Consider the following 19758-nt stretch of genomic DNA (forward strand, 5'->3'; position numbering starts at 1 on the left):
TTGACAGCCTTGTGAGTGACAAGTCATATTACAGGCTGTGTTGTGATGTGTTTTGTTATAACAAATTAAAGGTTGTCTGTTTGTAGTTTTAGGTCTGTGGTGTATGGGTCCACAAGTATAGGCAGTTTATTGATGTATTCATTAAACAAGGATGTTTAAAAAAAATCACCCTCACCTTATTAGTAAGTCCTTCTGGAAAAAGACTATTTTTGTTTTCAAAGTACATTGTCCTGAAAACATTGTAAATTTGCCTTCTAATAAAGATATATAACAAATAAGTAATAAAGCCAAAATAATAAAGAATGATGTATGAAGATAATAAATATAATAATCAAATAATCAGTGACCAGGCAGTACACATATTATAAAAACATAAAAAAGAATCATGTGATATCCACTCCAATGGTCACAAGATCTGAAGGGGAAACACCTAACTATAATAATTTTAAATGCGTTAATTGCGATCTCGAATTGATTAATTAGCAGAAATTATTACTCCACCACCTGCATGTTGACGTCATTAACGACTTCAATTGTTGGACTAACGTATTGCAGCTGTCCTGAGTTGTTACATGTACAAATGCACAAATGATTCATGTAATCCCAATCCCAACTAAGCATCTATTTTATAAATGTAAATGGGTTGCACTCTAAATTTAGCATGAATTAAAATATCTTTCAATAATAATTGTGTAGAATTAGCTCATTTTAATTAAGAAAACTGAACTGATTAATGCTGTTGTAACTGCATGTGCAGATTGTGCACAAACACTGACTAAAAATATTTTTTTTTATATTTCAAGTATTTTATAAAAACTTGTATAGCAATAATAAAGAAAACAATAATACAGATACTCAGCAATTTTTAAATGATGTAAATTTACCAAAATTGAATCAAAATCAGAGAGAAGATCTAGACAAACCACTAACTAGTGGCGATTATAAGAAAGCCTTATTCTCCCTATCAAACAACAAAGCTCCAGGTATATATATATATATATATATATATGAAAAAGTGTTTCTCATGACAAGATATATTTCAGGGGCCGTATTCACAAAACATCTTAAGGTCACTCCTAAGTCACTAAGACAAAATCAAAAACAGTCCTAAAATGATTGTTGCTGCCAATCTGCCTTAGCAATCCACCCAAAGACACTGTACACCATTGAGGCAATAGCGATAGAGCCTTGGGTGCTAAGCCTTTTCTTCATAAATGCAATACATATTTTGATTTATAGATTTGAATCTACGGGAAAACGGCAAAAATAAATCTTTAATAAATAAATAAATAAATAATGCCTGATTACCTGTGGCAGTTGTTTTCACTAGTTCAAACTTACAAATGATCAAATAGAGTAAAAAATATATATATAATAAGCATATTTGGCGTGCAGTCCAAGGGGATCGAGGGCTCCGAGCTTGGAATTTTGCCCAAATTCAGAGTTCTCCTCGTATCCCCATGCAGCCAGCCGAGAGTGAGAAATGGCGGAGGGATGCAGAAAACTGTTGAGGTAACTATGTGAGTCGGCTCTCGTCTGTGTATATATACCTCCACTCAAGCTGATTAGATAGACCGCTTGAATGTTCTCCTCCAAAACTTTGTTTATAAAACATAATTTGTCACTTGAATTCTGCAATCTCTCAAGATGCAAACATGTAAGAGGCGGACAATTAGCTGAACATATACTAGTTTAATTAGAGACATTTAGCCTACATTTTAAAACCTTTAATTGAATATGGCAACCTTTTTATTTTAAAATCTTTATTTGAATATGGCAAGATTTTTATTTTAAAACCTTTATTTGTATATGGCAACATGATACCTCATTCTACAATATTTCTATGATTAAATCGCTGACAGAGACTCCTCCCCATCAGCCAATCACTGTGTGTATACTCCATAGCAACGAGGTCAACCCCGCCCTTACTCTTAACTTAAGACTTCTCTATTCCTTAGTAAAAGTTTGTCTCAGCAGCTTTGTGAATAGGTTTTAAGAGAAAACTCTTAGCTAAGAACTTTTACTGCCATTTAGGAGAACTCTTAGTGGTAAGATAAAATGTTTTGTGAATACGGCCCCAGTTCTCTAAAACCACCTGACACTGTATAAAGATTTTTTAATAATTTATTTATTTAAATTACAAGTGCACAGAAAATACAGGCTTTTTTTTTTTGTGATAATGAAATGTTTTTAACAAACTCTAATGCAGCCGATTATCCATTTAAAACCTTTGGAATTTGTTGCTTCACATCCTACACTTGTTTGACCTTTTTATGAATCCATGCAAACAATGTTGTTTGTGTCCCTTGAAGAAGAATTGCTGATAAATCACCGAACACGCATCAAAATATATAATATATCATAATAAAATGTAATCATGGAACTAATGAGTAAAAATATGACATTTTTTTAGGCTGATTTATCATCTTTGAATGATATACATACCATTGAATTGACAGGCACAGAGGAAGCAGGCACAGGCTTAACATTTTACAGCATCACCTCATAATTGAGTGTCATCCATATCGTTTCAGTTAGCGCATCATTTAAGACTTATAACGGCTTCACAACTGTAGAAATTACAACAATTAATTCTTGCAGAACTGTAAGAAGTCCAAATAGACATTGATATCTCACATCACATGGACAAACACCCTCACGCACTAACATCACACAAGATCAAATAGCAACATAGGAATTTAATGCATCAAAATAACTATGCAACAATATATTCAGTTCTTTTGTGGCTGGATTTAATGATATGTGTAAAGTACTCTTTTTGCAGTAGTTCAAAGTAAATACCCACCCACTGGGCAAGAGTATCCTATATTCAATATAACAGTCACCGTTAGCTCAGTTTGGACAGACAAATGGCGTGATGTCTTGTCTTGACAAAGCTCTCTATGGACTAAATGTGCTTTTGGTGTATTTTTAGATTTGACTGATGGATCAATAGATAAAAGCATGTGGACGCTGTTTTGTTACATTTTGTCTATGCAGGGCACAGCATCAGCATCTAAAAAAAAAAACGTTTAAGAGTCACATTTACTACTCATGCACTTTTTACTCACAATCCTAACATTTTAAATTCATCCCACCATCCAACTAAACTGTAATGTTTTCCCTATCATGCCATCTTTGCCATTCTTTGTATATGGATGAGGTCATAAAATGTCTGATTAAATGTCCATTTGGATGTTAGCATGTTGCTCAAAGATATTTAAAGATATTTAAAACATGGGTCCCACATTATATTTGGTGGCCTTAATTACTATGTACTTGCATTTAAATTAATCATTTGATACAATGCACTTATTGTGTACATACATGTTTTTACATTGTACTTATATTTAAAAAAAATACATACATGTAATTACATCTGTAATTATTTTCTGTAATTACATTTATAATTACACTGTTGACCCATCCATTACACCTTAACCCACCCTTAAACCTACCCATACCACCAAATCCTGTCCCGGTATACCACCTCAATAGCAGCAAAAGTGTTTTGCAATATAATATGAACACAATAAGTACATTGCAAGTACATAGTAGTTAAGGCCACCTAATATAAAGTGGGACCAAAACATGTACTGCTTATGTATATTATCTCAGAGAAGCTAAGTTAATTGCAGTTTTTTTTTTTTTTTTTTTTTTTTTACTTTATCAATAGCTGATTAGTTCTTTTAATCTTATTCTTGTATTTTATTAAAAAAAAAAACATGGACTCAGTGAACACTGAAATCATGGTATTGTTTGCTATGGCATCACATAATTGGTCCTGCTGTTGCTGATGTTAAATTTCAAATATTTGGGGATTTTAAGAAGAAATTTTTAAGATCTTTTACAAAGAACAGAAACTGACAAACTGATGTTACGCACAATGCTCAAAAATTGCATTTTTAAAACTGTGATAAAGGAAGGTCCTACAACTGTTAAATAGCGCCATAACAAATACAAAAGTCAATACATCCTTTAAGAAAAGTAGTGATGAAAAACTACCCTTCTGGCAGGTTTATTATTAGGTTGTACTTCCTACAGTCCTATTACACCATGTCCTGTGCAAATAATTTCCCCCATTTTACCCAAGATGTAGTGTTGTTAGAAAAAAAAGCAAGTATAGTCATTTTTTAGATGTTGCCCCATGGCCACCCCTGCTGTTAGTAAGCATGTGGAAATTTTACATAGACTTGTAATTCAAACTTCACAGGGGTGCATTTCCCATACAATGTAACTCAGTGATTGTAACTCTTATTTTGCCCAAGAGCATGATCTATTCCACAGATCTAAGTCCACATGTCATTTAACTATGCTTCTAAAAACAGCTTGAGAGCTGTAGTTCCAACCACATTAGTTTACGACGCTGTTTGCAAATGTTTGTTGGAAGTATGGTTTTGGGAAACGCCAAATTGTTGAACTATGTTGGTAACGACGGAACTTGAGACCATAGTTGGCAAACAAAGCTTTTACGAAATGCACCATAGGAGCAACTGGAGCAGCCACTGGGTTAAGTACCATGCTCAAGGGCACAATATCTGCAGTAATCGATCCATTTACCTTCTAATTACCACCTCCGTTATTGTAGTTGAATTGAATTACAATAAGCCTAACGTCAGATCCGAGAAGATAAACAATATTTAATTTATAGGTTTTGTTCACTAAGGATTGTTTTATTCTTTGCATATGCACATAAGAAAAGCCTCAGAAAGTGTTTTTGCACAGTTTTAAGACTTGGTCCATTGCATGTCATAATCTGCAAAAAATACTGACAATAATTAACACTGTCAGATAAAGGCTACTGGTCAAACTGGACACATTAAAGGGGGGGTATAATGCTATTTCATGTATTCTGACTTACAGTATTTACACTGTTTAAGAGTTGCATTCTCATGCTAAACATGGCCAAAGTTTCAAAACACGAGTTGGACGTATGATGGAGTATTTCTGTGCCAAAAATTCTTCCAAATCCTCACAAGCTTTGCGGTCATTTTTTCGAGTATGGGCCTGTGTGACATCATAAAGGTCGGAATTTCTTGTACGGGCACTTCTCCCGGAAGAGCGCGTGCACACACGTCGACCAGAGCAAGAGAGCAAAAGCACGCCCATCAACACGCGTTCGGGTTTACGGAAGTCGTTGGCAGCGCTGCACAGGTCACAGGACTTCACGAAATCAAAAATGTCACCAAAGAAGTGTGTTTTTGGTTGTGAGGGAAAGATAACCTTGCTTCCTAAAGAACCCAGTGTTAAGTGGAGCTGAGAGTTTTGTGCTCACGCATTACATTGATGCGCTCTCGATATTTGTTATTAAATTAACCATAGAAACTGGTAGTTGCAATCACTTTTTTATTGGTTAAAATGAATGGAGAATATTTGTGTTTTTCCATGGCTGCTCGAGCCCTCAGGATCGAGCAGCCACTCATAAACAAGGTTTCATAAACAAGGCCCAATTCTACGCTGGATTTATAGATCGTTTGAAACTAAAAGATGGAGCGGTCACAGCGATAATGATCCCGGTCATGAGTCGGAACCGCAGGTGGTGAGTAAAACTGCTTCAAACGTCTGTTTTGTTGGCAATAGGCGCCTAAGTGCATATAATGTAAACAACACAAACGTAGTGAATTCATAAATTCATTATTCAACATTCACTATACGCTATATTCATTATAGTGATTCAAAAGTTATTCAGGGATAATGCGATGGTGCATTGTGTGTGTTTAAATACATTTGTTTAGCTGACCATTGATAGCTTGCAGACGATCGCTACGCAAAAGCTGCGTGTGCTTTTCGCTCTTTAGCTCCGCTCACACAGCACGCCTCCAGTCGCTCGGCTGTTTTCGGAAAGTCTCGGTACAGCGTATGTATCCTTTATAAATATGATAAAACTAAAGACTTTTTGGAGATATGAAGGATGCACTACTACTCTATAGGTACTTACGATTAACATGAGATTGCCAGAAACTGTGTGTGATACCCCCCCTTTAAACTGCAACAGTTATTCATGCTTACTGCAAGAGCAATGTGTGGGAGCTCAGTTCATACATACTTAATGGCGTAAGAATAATTCAGCAAGGTGTGAATGAAAGCTCAACCCTGAGACTTGGCCACCCTAATTTGTATAATCAATACTAACACAGGTAGCATTATGTATATATATATATATATATATATATATATATATATATATATAAAAAAAGTAATTTATTTTAAGGTCAGATTGTTTGCCCCAGAAGAGAGCGTATAGCTGTTAAAAATAACACCACAAGCATTTTAGCTGTGTATCTATAATACATCATATGAACATATGAATATAACATTCTTCTCTATAACATCCCCCAATAAATCACTATTAACAGCCATTCTCTGAAATGCCCAGAATGTCAAAAAGAACATATTTAGAGGGCTAAAATTGCATGAAACTGCAATTCATTTTACTTCACCTATATTTTACACCATTAATATCTGAGAATACTGTAAATTTAATTCATAGATTGTAGCAATGTCCATACATGTAATACAGTGCTGCCTGAGAATTACTCATGCATGGAGATAAGTGAATTAAATATGGCTGTGATTAAAAAAAAACAAAAAAAAACACATACATAAAACAAATAAATAAGACCCTGATATGAAATTATTGCAGTGCAAGAGAAACTGTAAAAATGTAATTATAATTACATAATAGTTGTTACAGTTAAGTATAGCATAAATTAGCCTAATAATCTCATTCAGTTATTTCCAACTTAAAACCAAAATAAACCTTTTGCTCGCTTTTATGTAATTGTGTTTGTGATGTGGTGCTATTAAAAAGCCACTTACCAAAGGTCGAAATACACTACATGACTTTCGATGCCTGTAGACAGAAGTCAGAGACAATCTGCAGATTTTGGGCAGCTGGAGTTTCACAGAAAATCGCAAAGTATATGATGGGCACAAACTCTGAATTTTTTTTTTTTTTTTTTTTGCTTCAGACTACGATCCCATCCATTAGTAGATCAAACAAGTTTGATATTTTGAGCCAGTTTTAGAACACATTATTTTTATTTGTCAGCGAAGCATGTTTCTGTGTGAGAGACTAGAAGTGTGTGATCCTCAGTTGTTTATGATGCCCAGTTTTTCAGGAAGTGTATGATGTCAATGTTTTTTAATTTGTTCAGATTTGTCTACTATGGAGTGTATTTGATTTTCTTGCCATTAGAGAAACTTTTTTGTTCTCGAAAAATAGAACAAAGTTTCTATATAACATCTTGTAACTCCTGTATTTATGTCATCTCTTCTATGCAACATAGTGTTTTTTCAAAGGAGATGGGTTTAGTTGTCACTTTCACTAAGGTGGAAGAGGACTAAATGATAGCCATGGGTGGGATAAAAATGAGAAACCGCATCACTAGAATGGGAAATGAGAGGGATAAACTGTTACAGTGCCTTCATATGCAAATATGTGTTTATAAAACCAACGGAATTCTAAAAGAGAAAAAAGAATGGCAAAATCTTGGCTTCTTCCTTAGGATTGCTGGATGGCATTGCCCTTGGCTATACGGCCAATTAAAGGCAGGGCTCTGAGTTCTGCACGGAAGCTGTGATTGAGCCAACAGTATATAAAGGGGTTGTAGCAGGTAGAGCTCATGGCCAGCCAGTGGAAAGTAAAATACAGGGCATTATTAGCCTGGATCATTTTACTTGACAGCAGCACAACGTAACAGTTCAGAGGAAACCAGCAGACTGCAAACACAGCCACCACTGCGATCAGCATTTTCAAAGTTGTCTTCTTCCTTCTGCGATGAGCGGCCGATTGAGCCAGTGTGACATCACCGACGGCATTCCGGAACCAAACCTTCTTTGCCACCACGAGGTATGATAAGGAGATAATCGCTAAAGGCAATACGTAGAGGAGGACAAAGGTGGCAAGATCCAGATATTTCCAGAAGAGATCGGAGGGATGAGGGAAGCTGGGCAGACATACCATCCGTACTCTGTTATTGCTAAAAGAGACAAGAAGAGTAATCTTTCAAATGGATAGTTCACCCGCAAAGTGAAAATTCTGTCAATTACTCACCCACATTTTGTTCCAAACCCATAAGACTTTGGTTAATCTTCTAAAAAGCCCTTTTTTTTTTTTTTTTCTCCATTTTGTCACCTGATGGAGTTCTTTGCATCTGTCGCCTCTGACTTGCTTAGTTTGGGGAAACTTAAAGGGTTAGTTCACCCAAAAATGAAAATAATGTAATTTATTACTCACCCTATTACTCCCTATTACTCACCCTCATGCCGTTCTACACCCGTAAGATATTAATCACGCTGATTCATAACGCTCCGAAGCTTCATGAAGCAGTGTTTTGAAATCGGCCATCACTATATAAGTCGTTATTTTGTTTTTTTGGCACGGCAAAAATATTCTCGTCGCTTTATAATATTAATATTGAACCACTGTACTCACATGAACTGATTTAAATATGTTTTTAGTACATTAATGGATCTTGAGAGAGGAAATGTCATTGCTGGCTATGGAGGCCTCACTGAGCCATCGGATTTCAACAGAAAAATCTTAATTTGCGTTCCGAAGATTAATGAAGGTCTTACGGGTGTGGAACGGCATGAGCGTGAGTATAATGACATTATTTTCATTTTTGGGTGAACTAACCCTTTAACATTCAGCAATATTATTGACTTGGCTGCACTGAAACAATCTGTATTGTATAAAATGCTATTAACAAAGGTGACTTGACTTAAAACCTGTGACTTTTTGTGGTTTTTGTCCCTATAGTCTTGTGAAGAGATATGAACATTTTATATGATGAACAGATTTAATTTAAGCTTTTATTTACATCTAAACAATGATCATGATCAACATACATACAGCACACAAGGCAGACTAGTATAGACATGGAAGCTCAAACATACAGTGAGAACCAGTGAGGTTTGTCCTAGCATGTGACACATGCACAAGCTTCCGTATTTGCTAAATTTGATGTGCACAATGTCCAAGACTGCTTTATTCATATGGATTCATTTTATGAAGCCTTTATGACCTTTTGGATCTTTTAAGTTTTGGTTACCTGGACATTCAATTAAGGAACAGGTACCTCTCAAGTTTCAATAAATATATATCTTAATTTGTGTTTCAAAGTTTAACCTAAGTCTTATGGGTTTGGAATGACATGAGAGTGAGTAAATTATTTTTATTTTTGGGTGCTACTATCCCTTTAACATCGCACAATCGTTAAGGAGGAAAAGCATGTTATTTTTCATTGTTTTAAGTAATTTCATGTAACATAATTCATTAACCATGATTAACTAAATTGCATTTTTCAAGCTCATAACTAGTACAATCAAGGGTGACAAGGGAGATTAAATACAATGGGAGGCTTCATTGGGCAAAAAAAAAAGTATCTCTCTGAAGCACTTATCTCTCTCTTTCAGGCATGACTGCAAACAGATTGGAAGGTTTCTCACCTTTAATGCTGCTTTTTATATATATTTTTAAATTAATGGTGATTTCTTGTGCCCCTGCACTGTTCAAATGTTTTCATCGTGATATTATGACCAGTGTTGGGGAAAGTTACTTTTAAAGTAATGCATTACAATATTGCGTTACTACCTAAAAAAGTAACAAATTGTGTTACTTTTTATTAAAAAAAGCAATGAGTTACATTACTTTTGCGTTTTCTAACCTGGGCTTGGCTTGCTTGTTTGGCTTGCTTGTTTGTTTTTTGGCAAATGTAAAGTGAAATGAATAAGCTTCAGGCTGATCACAAATGTGATGTTTTTCTAAAGTAATTTTTTCTTAGTATGGTTGAATTGGATCATCGAAGGTCAGCAGCAAAGACATTATTAATAAAGTGAGATTAAATACATAAAGTATATTTGTTTAATTTAATATATATTAAATTATTGCAGGTTTCTGTAATATTCTGAGATTGCATTTCACTGTTTTTATTCATTTTGAGGAATATTGACTCTGTTTTTGTGCAAGTGAGATGAGTAAATGCTCACATTTAGTACAGAACTATAATAACCTTCATGTTTAGACACAATGCCTCTTCTCTTACTCTCGATTTCTCTCAACATGGGGACAGGAGAGGTGTCAGGGAAAAAAGTAACTCAGATATTTTGTTGTAAATTTAAATGTAACATGTACTAGCTACTTGAAAAACGTAATCTGATTACGTAACAAGTTATTTGTAATGTGTTACCCCCAACACTGAATATATCATTATCATTGTTTTTTCATCCATTTAAATTGTCACATAAAGTCCTTTTACTTGATTTTCATCATCAACAAGAAAGAATGAAAGAAAGTTCATACACAAATTCAAAGCGCAGCAGTTTCTGGTAGATGGCATGAGGTAGAGAGAAGCAGGACCCCATCACCCAGATGACACCAATCCAGGCTACACCCTGAAGTCGAGACATCCGCTGTTTCATTGGATGCATAACCACCTGATGGACAGCAACAATCTCCAATCATGACTGTGCATTGGTATGCACTGATACATTGAGTTTTGATAAGAGGTGTGAAAAAGCTGTTTTAAAGGTTTCATTGATAAGATATTACAAAAGGCTGTGTGTGTCTGTTTGTGAGAACACATACCTGGTGTCTATCAATGGCAATGGCAACCAGTGTAAGAACCGAGACATGGACAGAACAATACTGTGCAAAGCGGCTCACATGGCACATCACCTTCCCAAACACCCAGGTACTGTAAACAAATCGAACCTGAGAGAACATATACAATAAAGTGGCCTTGGATCCAGATGCATGTAAGAATTAAAAAGCATACACATGTTCACCCCCACATACTCATAAATGTGTGCACAAATGCTGTTTTGTTTAGAGACACCACCACCAAACCCAGTAGAATTTTTTTTTTTTTTTTTTTGATTATTAAACTGCTTCATATAGCTATTAACTGACTGTTGGAATGTTGGATATGTGTTTTTAAAAACGTTTTTAAAGTGTCAAGTGCTGTAAAAAACAAAAACAAAATAAAAAACAATAAAATAAATAAAAAAATTAAATATTAATATTTTTTGAGTAATTAATATCAAGTGTTTGACTCAAGTCAAAATCAACTCAAAGTCAGGGAGGTGTAGTTGGGTCCTCTCTATTTTATGGTTTTCTTGTCATATGACAAATAATGGCTTCTGTTGCTTAGCCCACTCTTAGACTTAGATTTGGCAGAATAATATGTTTTAAATATTAGGAAATAATAATAAATTAACTATACTAAGATTTTTAAAGAATTGCAGCCTTTATTTTTTCCAATCTAAGGACAGTTACACTTTAACTTTAACCCCCAAAAACATTAAAACGACTTTTTAAATCGGATATTTGCGAGCATGTCCATCATAGAAGGTCTGTTTTCTTTTTTGCGTGAATTGTATTGTTTAACGCATTTTTAAATAGCTAAATCAAAGATTAGGACTATGAGCGATTGACCCGTAACAAAATTGTCTAGATTTTAAATAGCATAAAAAGAAACACGTTGTTTGAACAATAACAACATCGATATATTGTTTTCTTATTATTAAGTGAATAAGTGAAACTCGTGTAAACTTACCAGTGTAAAAGGCGTGTTGAGGAGAGTTATAAGGATGTCAGCAATGGCTAAATTCATGATGAACAAACTTGTCACTGAGTGCATTCTTTTATTCTTAATAACAACGTGACAAACCACCACGTTTCCGAAAAGCGAGATGACTATAATAACGGAATATGCGACGATGAGCAGCGCTCTGATGGTCGGTCTGTGGGATTCAGACTCGTAATTCGCTCCTCTGTCGTACATCGCGTCCAAAGAGAAATTAAAAAACGTGGATAAATTCTGCAAGATATAAAACTGCGAGAATAAATCCAAGGAGGTGTTTCTGAATGTCATCATAACGAGATTATCCGTAGCAGGTGCAGTGTCAAAAACACCAAAGCGCAGTTCTGTTCCACTTTTGGACACAGTTAGTGTTTGAGTCAGCCTGCTGCAAGCCAAATGGACAGAACAATCCGCTTCACAGACTCGCACGTCAATTGAAGCGGATTGGACGAAAGCCACGGTTATTAGGGATGCTGCATCTCAACCCCTGGCATGATCCTAATCACAGTCTTCGCTGTGGCTGCCACTTCACAGACTCACACACATACACACTATCCACGGCGTGCACCAATTCTCATCAGTATGCGCCTCACTGAAGGGAAGGTCACTTTTAATTGAAACCTCAATAATAGAACCCATCTTCCTTTATCTGGAAATACGTTGTGGCTTTGTAGGGTTTCATAACATAATTTCTCTTATATTCTCTCACTTCCATTAAAGTCCCCCTGTAGCCAATAATTTTATCCCTTGAAACTCATGTTTGATCACCAAAATGACACATTTAAACATTTTTTTCCTGTAAAAAAAAAAAAATGTCTTCATGCCTTAACATAGCTTAAATGTAACTCTACACCCTTGCCTTATTTATTATACGCGGATATATGAATATGCTAATTTGCCCCGCCTCCACTCACTAGGCCTACGAGCTCAAGAGATCCACTCGGTGAACTTGCTGAGGTAAAAGCTGCACAATGGTATCGCTTTTTACAACGCCAGACACATAACGGTATTTAATATGATTAGCCTTTTGCTTGACTACATTATCAAACAGCTAATAAAGTGTTGCTAATGTTACACAAACCATGTTCCCGTTCGTGAATCAGACAGCTGTCTTCTAACAATCAATATTAGAAACGCTTTGAACACCTCAGCTGAGAAAGGCATATAGTTATATACGTCATACACCCGCTATATTGCCAAATCTATACCCGATTTTTTATATCAACAGAAAAATATACCGGATGTATTCTCTAGAGACTCTCTTGCTCCAGAGCGGTCATGGTTAATGATATGCTAAAGCCCACCTGCACGTTGACATGATTGGTTACAAGGTAGTTTGTGACGTCAGAAACACCAGCAATTTCAAACCAGGGGTTTGAGACTGTCCTTTTTCACTGCAGTTTTAAATAGAAAATAGTCAGCAATGGTGTTGACTTATGCATTTCCACATGAGTTTGTCCTTAAGCATATTAAAAACACCACATAGACATAAACAACATTAAAAACTTGATTTTCAGCATTTTCAATATATATTTTTTTCTATTGTTTTTTCTACATTTGTAAATAAACTTCATGTTTTTTATTTATGTCTTTTATTTATGTAAAATTAAATACAATTGAATTCACAAAAAAATGAAGAGAACCACTGCCCAGCAGACTATATTAAACTGCTGGTCAAAAAGGGACATTTTAAGAAGAAAAAAACATGTACTGAGAAGTACACTCCACATATATTTTAGCTAGCTATTCCATTGCAATTTAGCCATGACTATAAGTATAACATTAACAAAACAGCCGTCTGTTTTGTTAGTTCATTTTTCAATAGTGTCTGTAATTATCAATTACAAAATTGTTCACATCAGTGTTTGTTTTCTTCCTAAATTGATCTGACTTTTGAACGAATTGGCTGAATGAACGATTTAAAGGGTTAGTTTACCCAAAAATGAAAATGATGTCATTTATTACTCACCCTCATGTCGTTCTACACCCGTAAGACCTTCGTTCATCTTCGGAACACAAATTAAGATTTTTTTGATGAAGTCCGATGGCTCAGTGAGGCTCTGTTAGTCTGGATTTTATTTTTAATTAAACATATAATTATAATATACTTAAAATATATAAGTTTGATTGCATTACTTATAAAATATAAGTATATTCTAATAATTTGTGGATATAATTTTACTGTGTTAATAAATTTAAGTTAAATGCACTCAAATTATGAAGTTTTTCTTTAGACCACGCCTCCCACACAGTGGTTTGCTGCAGCGAGTCAGGTAATGATGCCATTATATCATGGTGTGTGTGAATCCATGGGTACCAAAGACGTCACTTCTGCTATGCCCGCCGCCATATTTGTGTCTGAGATGGCAACTAACACAGCAGCGCTTTATTGTACTGATGATCATCTTTAGCTTCAGCGCGAGTGCTCAAACAGCAACAAAAAACATTATCTACGATTGTGGCTGTCATATTAATAACATTTTAATTGTATACACTGTTGTATTAAAATGTTGTGAATTCTTAGGCTTAGTTACTGTGTTTCGGTGTGTTGTTACAGGAAGAACGCATCCACAACAGGAGCTATTCTGACTACGTTACTTAGTTCAAGTTCACGCGTGCATGATTTTGTGAAAATTTAAGTTATAATATAATATATGTTAATATTATATTTATCTTGTATAAATATATATGAATTATCCTATATAGGATGTGTTCCGTTGAGTTAATTAACCTTCTAGCAAAGCGCTTTAGTTTACGGGTGTTCATCTCTTCAGCTTCAGCGCACGTAGCTCAAACAGTAATGTTGTCATTTGACAACATTATTTAGACTATAAAGAAACAAAATGCATGTGCCATGGATACATAAATTTAAATAGCCTCCGAACAGACAGTAAGGAAATGATTTTAATCAAACCATGTGTTGATGAAAATAATATGAGAACAATAGAAGTGCTAGTTATTAAAAATAATGCATTGTTTTTAAAAAAAATTGAAACATTTTTAATATTACAGTAGTGGTAAACATTTTTAATGACTGTTAATCGACTGTTAATTGCTCATTGCTGTCATTGCTGTTTGAGCTGCGCACGCTGAAGCTGAAGAGAATCAAAACCTGTAAACTGAAGGTTACTTAACTCAATGGAACACATCCTACACTGAAAAAAAAAAAAATCGTAAAAAAATTGTCAATGACTGTCAGCTACAGCTGCCAAACAAAAACCTTAAAATTAAAGTAAAATATTCTAATTTAAATAAAGTGTAAAAAATTTTAACAGAAATTTTCATTAAAATTTTTCTACAGAAAAACACTATTAGTTCTACTACTAGTTCTTATTGAGAATTAACAGAGGTTTAGATGTTGATGTTTTATTGAATAAAATAATAAAGTTTGAAGTCACCATTCTGGTGGTCAGTGCTTGCTTTAGTTGGGCTCTTGACCCTTGACTCTTTAACATTAGTATTTATAAATAAAAAATTTATAAAAAATATATATAAAAAAAAGAAACTCAGATGGTGTTGGTCACTTTTTAAGTAATGGTCATCATAAAGTGGTCTGATCTGGTATTAGTTGTAATTTAACATGCTGTGATACTATAAACAGTTTTATTAAATCATTATGCCGAAAATGTTTTGTTAAGGTCATACAGACTCACACAGACATCAAGAATCAGCGTATGAATATCAACAATGGTGACAAAAAACCAAAAAAAAAACTCATGTCACAAAACAAGCTGCTAAAGTCACAAAAAAGCTTTGTTGATTGTCACCATTGTTGAAATTTATGTTGATTATTGATGTATTGATTTAATTACTGATTATTTTTGTAATATTACATATTTGTTTGTAATTTAAGAAAACAGAAAAAATGCTGTAAAAAGAAGTATAGTAAATTTTCTGTAAAAAATCTGTGAATTACTGTATTTTTTCATTAATGTCATAATACATAAAATAACAGCCGAGTTGTAATTTTACAGAGTTTTGAGTGTAATTTAAAATAAAAGAAAATGACCGTAAAAAAATCAGTTATTTTCCATAAAATTAAGATTTTTTTTTTTAGTGTAGGCATTGTGTTAAAATATTTAACACACTAATGTGTCATAAATCACACAATTTGTGTCACAGATGTGCTACTTTTGACCAGTTAAAATGAATGGAACTCACACTCTTAGAAAGGATGTGTTAAACTGACTCAAAATGTGTTAAATTCTTACACATCAGTGTGTGAGTTTAGGGACAACACTTGTTGCGTTAATTCTTACACATTCATTGTGTTAATGATTTTAACACAGTGAATGTGTCTGGAAGGTGATCTGCTGTTAACAAGCAGAATCAAAGGAGAAAATCACAATTTTAAGTCACCATCATGGAGATCAGGGTGTGCTTTAGTTGGGCTCTTGACCCTTGACTTTTTAGTAGATTTTGTTTGTGCTGTTGTAGCTGAGTTATAACAGCCAGACAAGCAAAGAGAAAAAAAGATCAGGTGGTGTTGGTTATGTTTTCACATAACCATTGTTTGACCTGAATCACTGAACTCATTTAGAGCCCAATCTTTGAGTTAGATTTACATTATTGATTATAGAAGCACCGTGATTCTACAGCAGAAGGTCCAGCTTGTCCAGCTTTTTCCAACAAATCCAAGGATCTCTTAAAAGTTTTTCTGATTTAAAAAAAAAAAAAAAAATAGGCTACTCTTTTATTTGGAGACACAGATGTCAAGAATCAGCCTGTGAATCTCAACAATGGTGAGAATAATAAAGCATGTTGCAGTGCATTCTGGGTGCCACCAATCAAAATTTATCCATGGCTCCCAACATGCATTGCTGCATGAATAAATTATGAGCTGAATTGTCTTAGTAATTTCCTTTATTCTCACTACTTTATTTTTTTCTGTTTTTATGTGACTTTTTAGTAGCTTGTTTTCTAATGTTCAGAGTTGATCTGTATATCAGAATATGTTGCTTGTCACTAGGGATGTAACGATGCACCGCGAGTCGGTTGAAAATTGATGAAAATATGTGACTATTCAAGTCGGTTGAGATGTTAAATGAATCGCGATACACATTTTAAACCACTGTCGCTGAAGCTGATTACTGTGACGCGCTTTACAGGCACGAGAGCAGCGAGCAAGTCGAGCATCAAGCGCATCAGCGGTAATGTTAAGGACGACCCATCCTCATTCAAATGCAGGATTGGCGGCATTTACAAAGACTAAAAATGAAAGCGTTAAGGTGCAGATACTAATATACACTAATAACATACTAATACACACTAATAGCAGTCGGCGACGAATGCAAGATCTGTGTTTTCAAGGCAAAAGAGACGGTCGTTTCACGTCGTAGAAAGTTATTCTGGTCTGCCTCATCTAACGTTAGAGAAAGGATGTACGTTTTCCACAGACTGAAGGAGAAAGCTGTGCTGTGCTAAGGTCAGTTAATTGTATTTGTTGTACTCTTTCTAAATGTGTACATAGAGTTTTGGTAACGCTTTACAATAAGGTTCATTAGTTAACTACTTTAGTTAACAAACTAAGAATGAACAACTCTTCTTAGCGTTTATTAATCTTTGTTATTGTTAATTTCAACATTTAATACATTATTAAAATCTTGTTAACATTAGTTAATTCACTATGAACTAAACAGTGAACAGCTGGATTTTTATTAACTAACATTAAGGAAAAGATTAATAAATACTGCAGCAAATGTATTGCTCATTGTTAGTTAATGCTAGTTAATATAACTATAATGTTAACATGACACCTTACTGTAAAATGTTACTAGATTTTTAATAACATGTAAATTATTATAGCATATTTTTCTAAATGTGTTCAAAAGTAATTCTTTAAAGTGTAAAGATACAAATTATAGCAAATATTAAAATCTTGCCTTTATAGCGATGTGAAACCTCGGTCACTGTTGTACAGATTTTACTTCTTATATCTGCAGCCTCTTGACCAGACAGACACAGCAGGAGCTGAGCCGAAACAAACCTCCTCCTGAGAAAACAGTGTTAGAAGATCTAATTGGAGGGACTTTTTTGGGATTAGTTCTAAAATTTAAATTTAGTTTTGTTATTTGACCCAAGATATTTCAGTTTCACAAAGAAATATGCAGCATTTTGTCTTAGAAATAATAAAATCATATTTTTTTATTTATAATTTGTCTTAAATTTAATTTTGTTAAAAAAAATTGTGAGAAAATCGTATTGTGAAACAAGTATCGTGAATCATATCGCATTGTGAGTTGAGTGAATCGTTACATCCCTACTTGTCACCGTTGTTGAGATTCATATGCTGATTCTTGATGTCTGTGTGTGCCTAATATAAAGATTTTTTTTTTTTTTTTTTTGATTTAATCAGAACAACTTTAAAGAAATCCTTTGGATTATATTGAAAAAGTTGGACCTTCTGCTGTAGAATCACAGTGTTGCTATAATCAATAATGTAAATCTAACTTAGAGATTGGGCTCTAAATGAGTTCAGTGATTCAGGTCAAATAATGGTTATGTAAAAACATATCCTGATCTCCATGATGGTGACTTAAAAATTGTGATTTTCTCCTTTGGTGATTCTGCTTGTTAACAGCAGATCACCTTCCTGACACATTTACTGTGTTAAAATCATTAATACAATGAATGTGTCAAAATGAACACAAGTCATCCACCAATGAAGAAAGAGGCGAGAACTTGCTTAACGGCTTGCGGAGTGACGCAGCAGCAATGTGATTGGATGATAGTTAACACGTTGTGTTGAACACAGTGTTGTTTCTCTCTTTCTCTCTCTCTTTCTTTTTACACATGATTAACTTAAATGACACAAAATGTGTTAAAATAGCCATAACACAAAAAATGTGTCATTAATTAACACATCCTATTTGAGAGTGTAGAAACATAGAAACATGTCTTAACGACATACTATCTTGTTTTGTGTTGCAGTGTTGTAGGTCAAGAAGAGATGCTTTGGATTGGAAGTGTAATATTGCCCTCATAACTGTGAAAAGAGAGCTCAGCTATTTAACCCCTTAACTGTCACAGTCCCACTGGCCAGACGCTTCCCAACCAGAACACCCATGTAGGCCCCACATGGTTTAGCCCAGATTAAACACTACTCAGTGTGAACACTACAGGCTGTTAAATGTAACACTGAAACATGCTGGAGTTAATGAGATAATTAGGTGATAACGAGCAGAATCACCGAAGGACAGAGGAACAACAAGAACTACGACTTCAGCCACAGCCTTAGATGAAATCAGATAAAAGATTTTAAATATCTCAAGATCTGATCAAACAACTCCACAAACAGCATTACCAGCTTCACTTATTACTAACCAGATTGACTTTTTTTTCTGACATACATCTACAAAAGTTATTGAGAATTACCAGAGAATTACCAGAGGTTTAGATGTTGATGGTTTGTTGAAAATAATAGTTTTGTTTGATGTCACCATCATCGAGGTCAGTGTTTGCTTTAGTTAGGTAGTTTTACTCTTGACTTATGAAATGTTATTTTTTTTCTGGTTGTCGGTTATGGCAAGAAAGACAAGAGAACATGTGATCAGCTACTGTCAGCTATAAAACTATAATCGTTGTGTAGTGTCTTAATTCACTATTCTAATGATTGAGCTTTATATGAGCAAAGCGTTGTTGAGTTTGTGTTGGATCTCTTCTAGAAATACAATGATAAAACCGTTTTAATCAGAAAAACTGAATGAGATTTAAAACACATTATACACTAAACACTTTAAACTATGGTGAGATTTACTCACACACAGACATCTACAATCTGCATATGGATCTCAACAATCGTGACATGCTTCATGCCACAATGCATTCTGGGTGCATCATGCAAAACTCATCCATGGCTCCCAGAATGCATTGCGGCATTAAGCATGCCACCATTGTTGAGATTCATAGGCTGATTCTAGATGTATGTGTGTGAGTAAATCTCGCTGTAGTTTAAAATGTTTAGTGTACAATCGGTTTTAAAACTCATTCAGATTTTCTGATTAAAACTGTGTTGGATCTTTACTAGAACCACTATAAAACAAAGTTAGTAAGATATCACTCATATTAAACTCAGTCATAAGATCAGTGAATTAAGCCACTACACAATAATTACGTTATTATGAAGCTGCCACAGCATCAGATTGCGTTTTTTCTTGCTTTTCTTGTTACA

General features: G+C 34.5%; 1 protein-coding gene across 1 annotated transcript; it reads right to left on the bottom strand.

The window, feature by feature from the left end:
* Nucleotides 1–2679: 2679 nt before the first annotated feature.
* gpr83 (G protein-coupled receptor 83) lies at nucleotides 2680–12102 on the bottom strand. Its single transcript, XM_051895609.1, has 4 exons — nucleotides 11562–12102; nucleotides 10592–10717; nucleotides 10307–10440; nucleotides 2680–7982 (listed from the first exon to the last, which is right to left on the bottom strand). The coding sequence occupies exons 1-4, from the start codon at nucleotides 11880–11882 to the stop codon at nucleotides 7505–7507; spliced, it is 1059 nt and encodes a 352-aa protein (XP_051751569.1). The 5' UTR covers nucleotides 11883–12102; the 3' UTR covers nucleotides 2680–7504.
* Between the last annotated feature and the right edge of the window lie 7656 nt (nucleotides 12103–19758).

This window comes from Ctenopharyngodon idella, chromosome 5 (assembly GCF_019924925.1).
Source record: "Ctenopharyngodon idella isolate HZGC_01 chromosome 5, HZGC01, whole genome shotgun sequence".
In the NCBI taxonomy this organism is placed as follows: Eukaryota; Metazoa; Chordata; class Actinopteri; order Cypriniformes; family Xenocyprididae; genus Ctenopharyngodon; species Ctenopharyngodon idella.

Excerpts from the sequence above, each read along its gene's own strand:
- gpr83 (XM_051895609.1), bottom strand. The coding sequence starts at position 11,882 with ATGATGACATTCAGAAACACCTCCTTGGATTTATTCTCGCAGTTTTAT. Across the intron at positions 10,718-11,561 it reads TCAACACGCCTTTTACACTG|GTTCGATTTGTTTACAGTAC; the intron begins GTAAGTTTACAC and ends ATGTTCTCTCAG. Across the intron at positions 10,441-10,591 it reads TTGCCATTGATAGACACCAG|GTGGTTATGCATCCAATGAA; the intron begins GTATGTGTTCTC and ends GCTGTCCATCAG.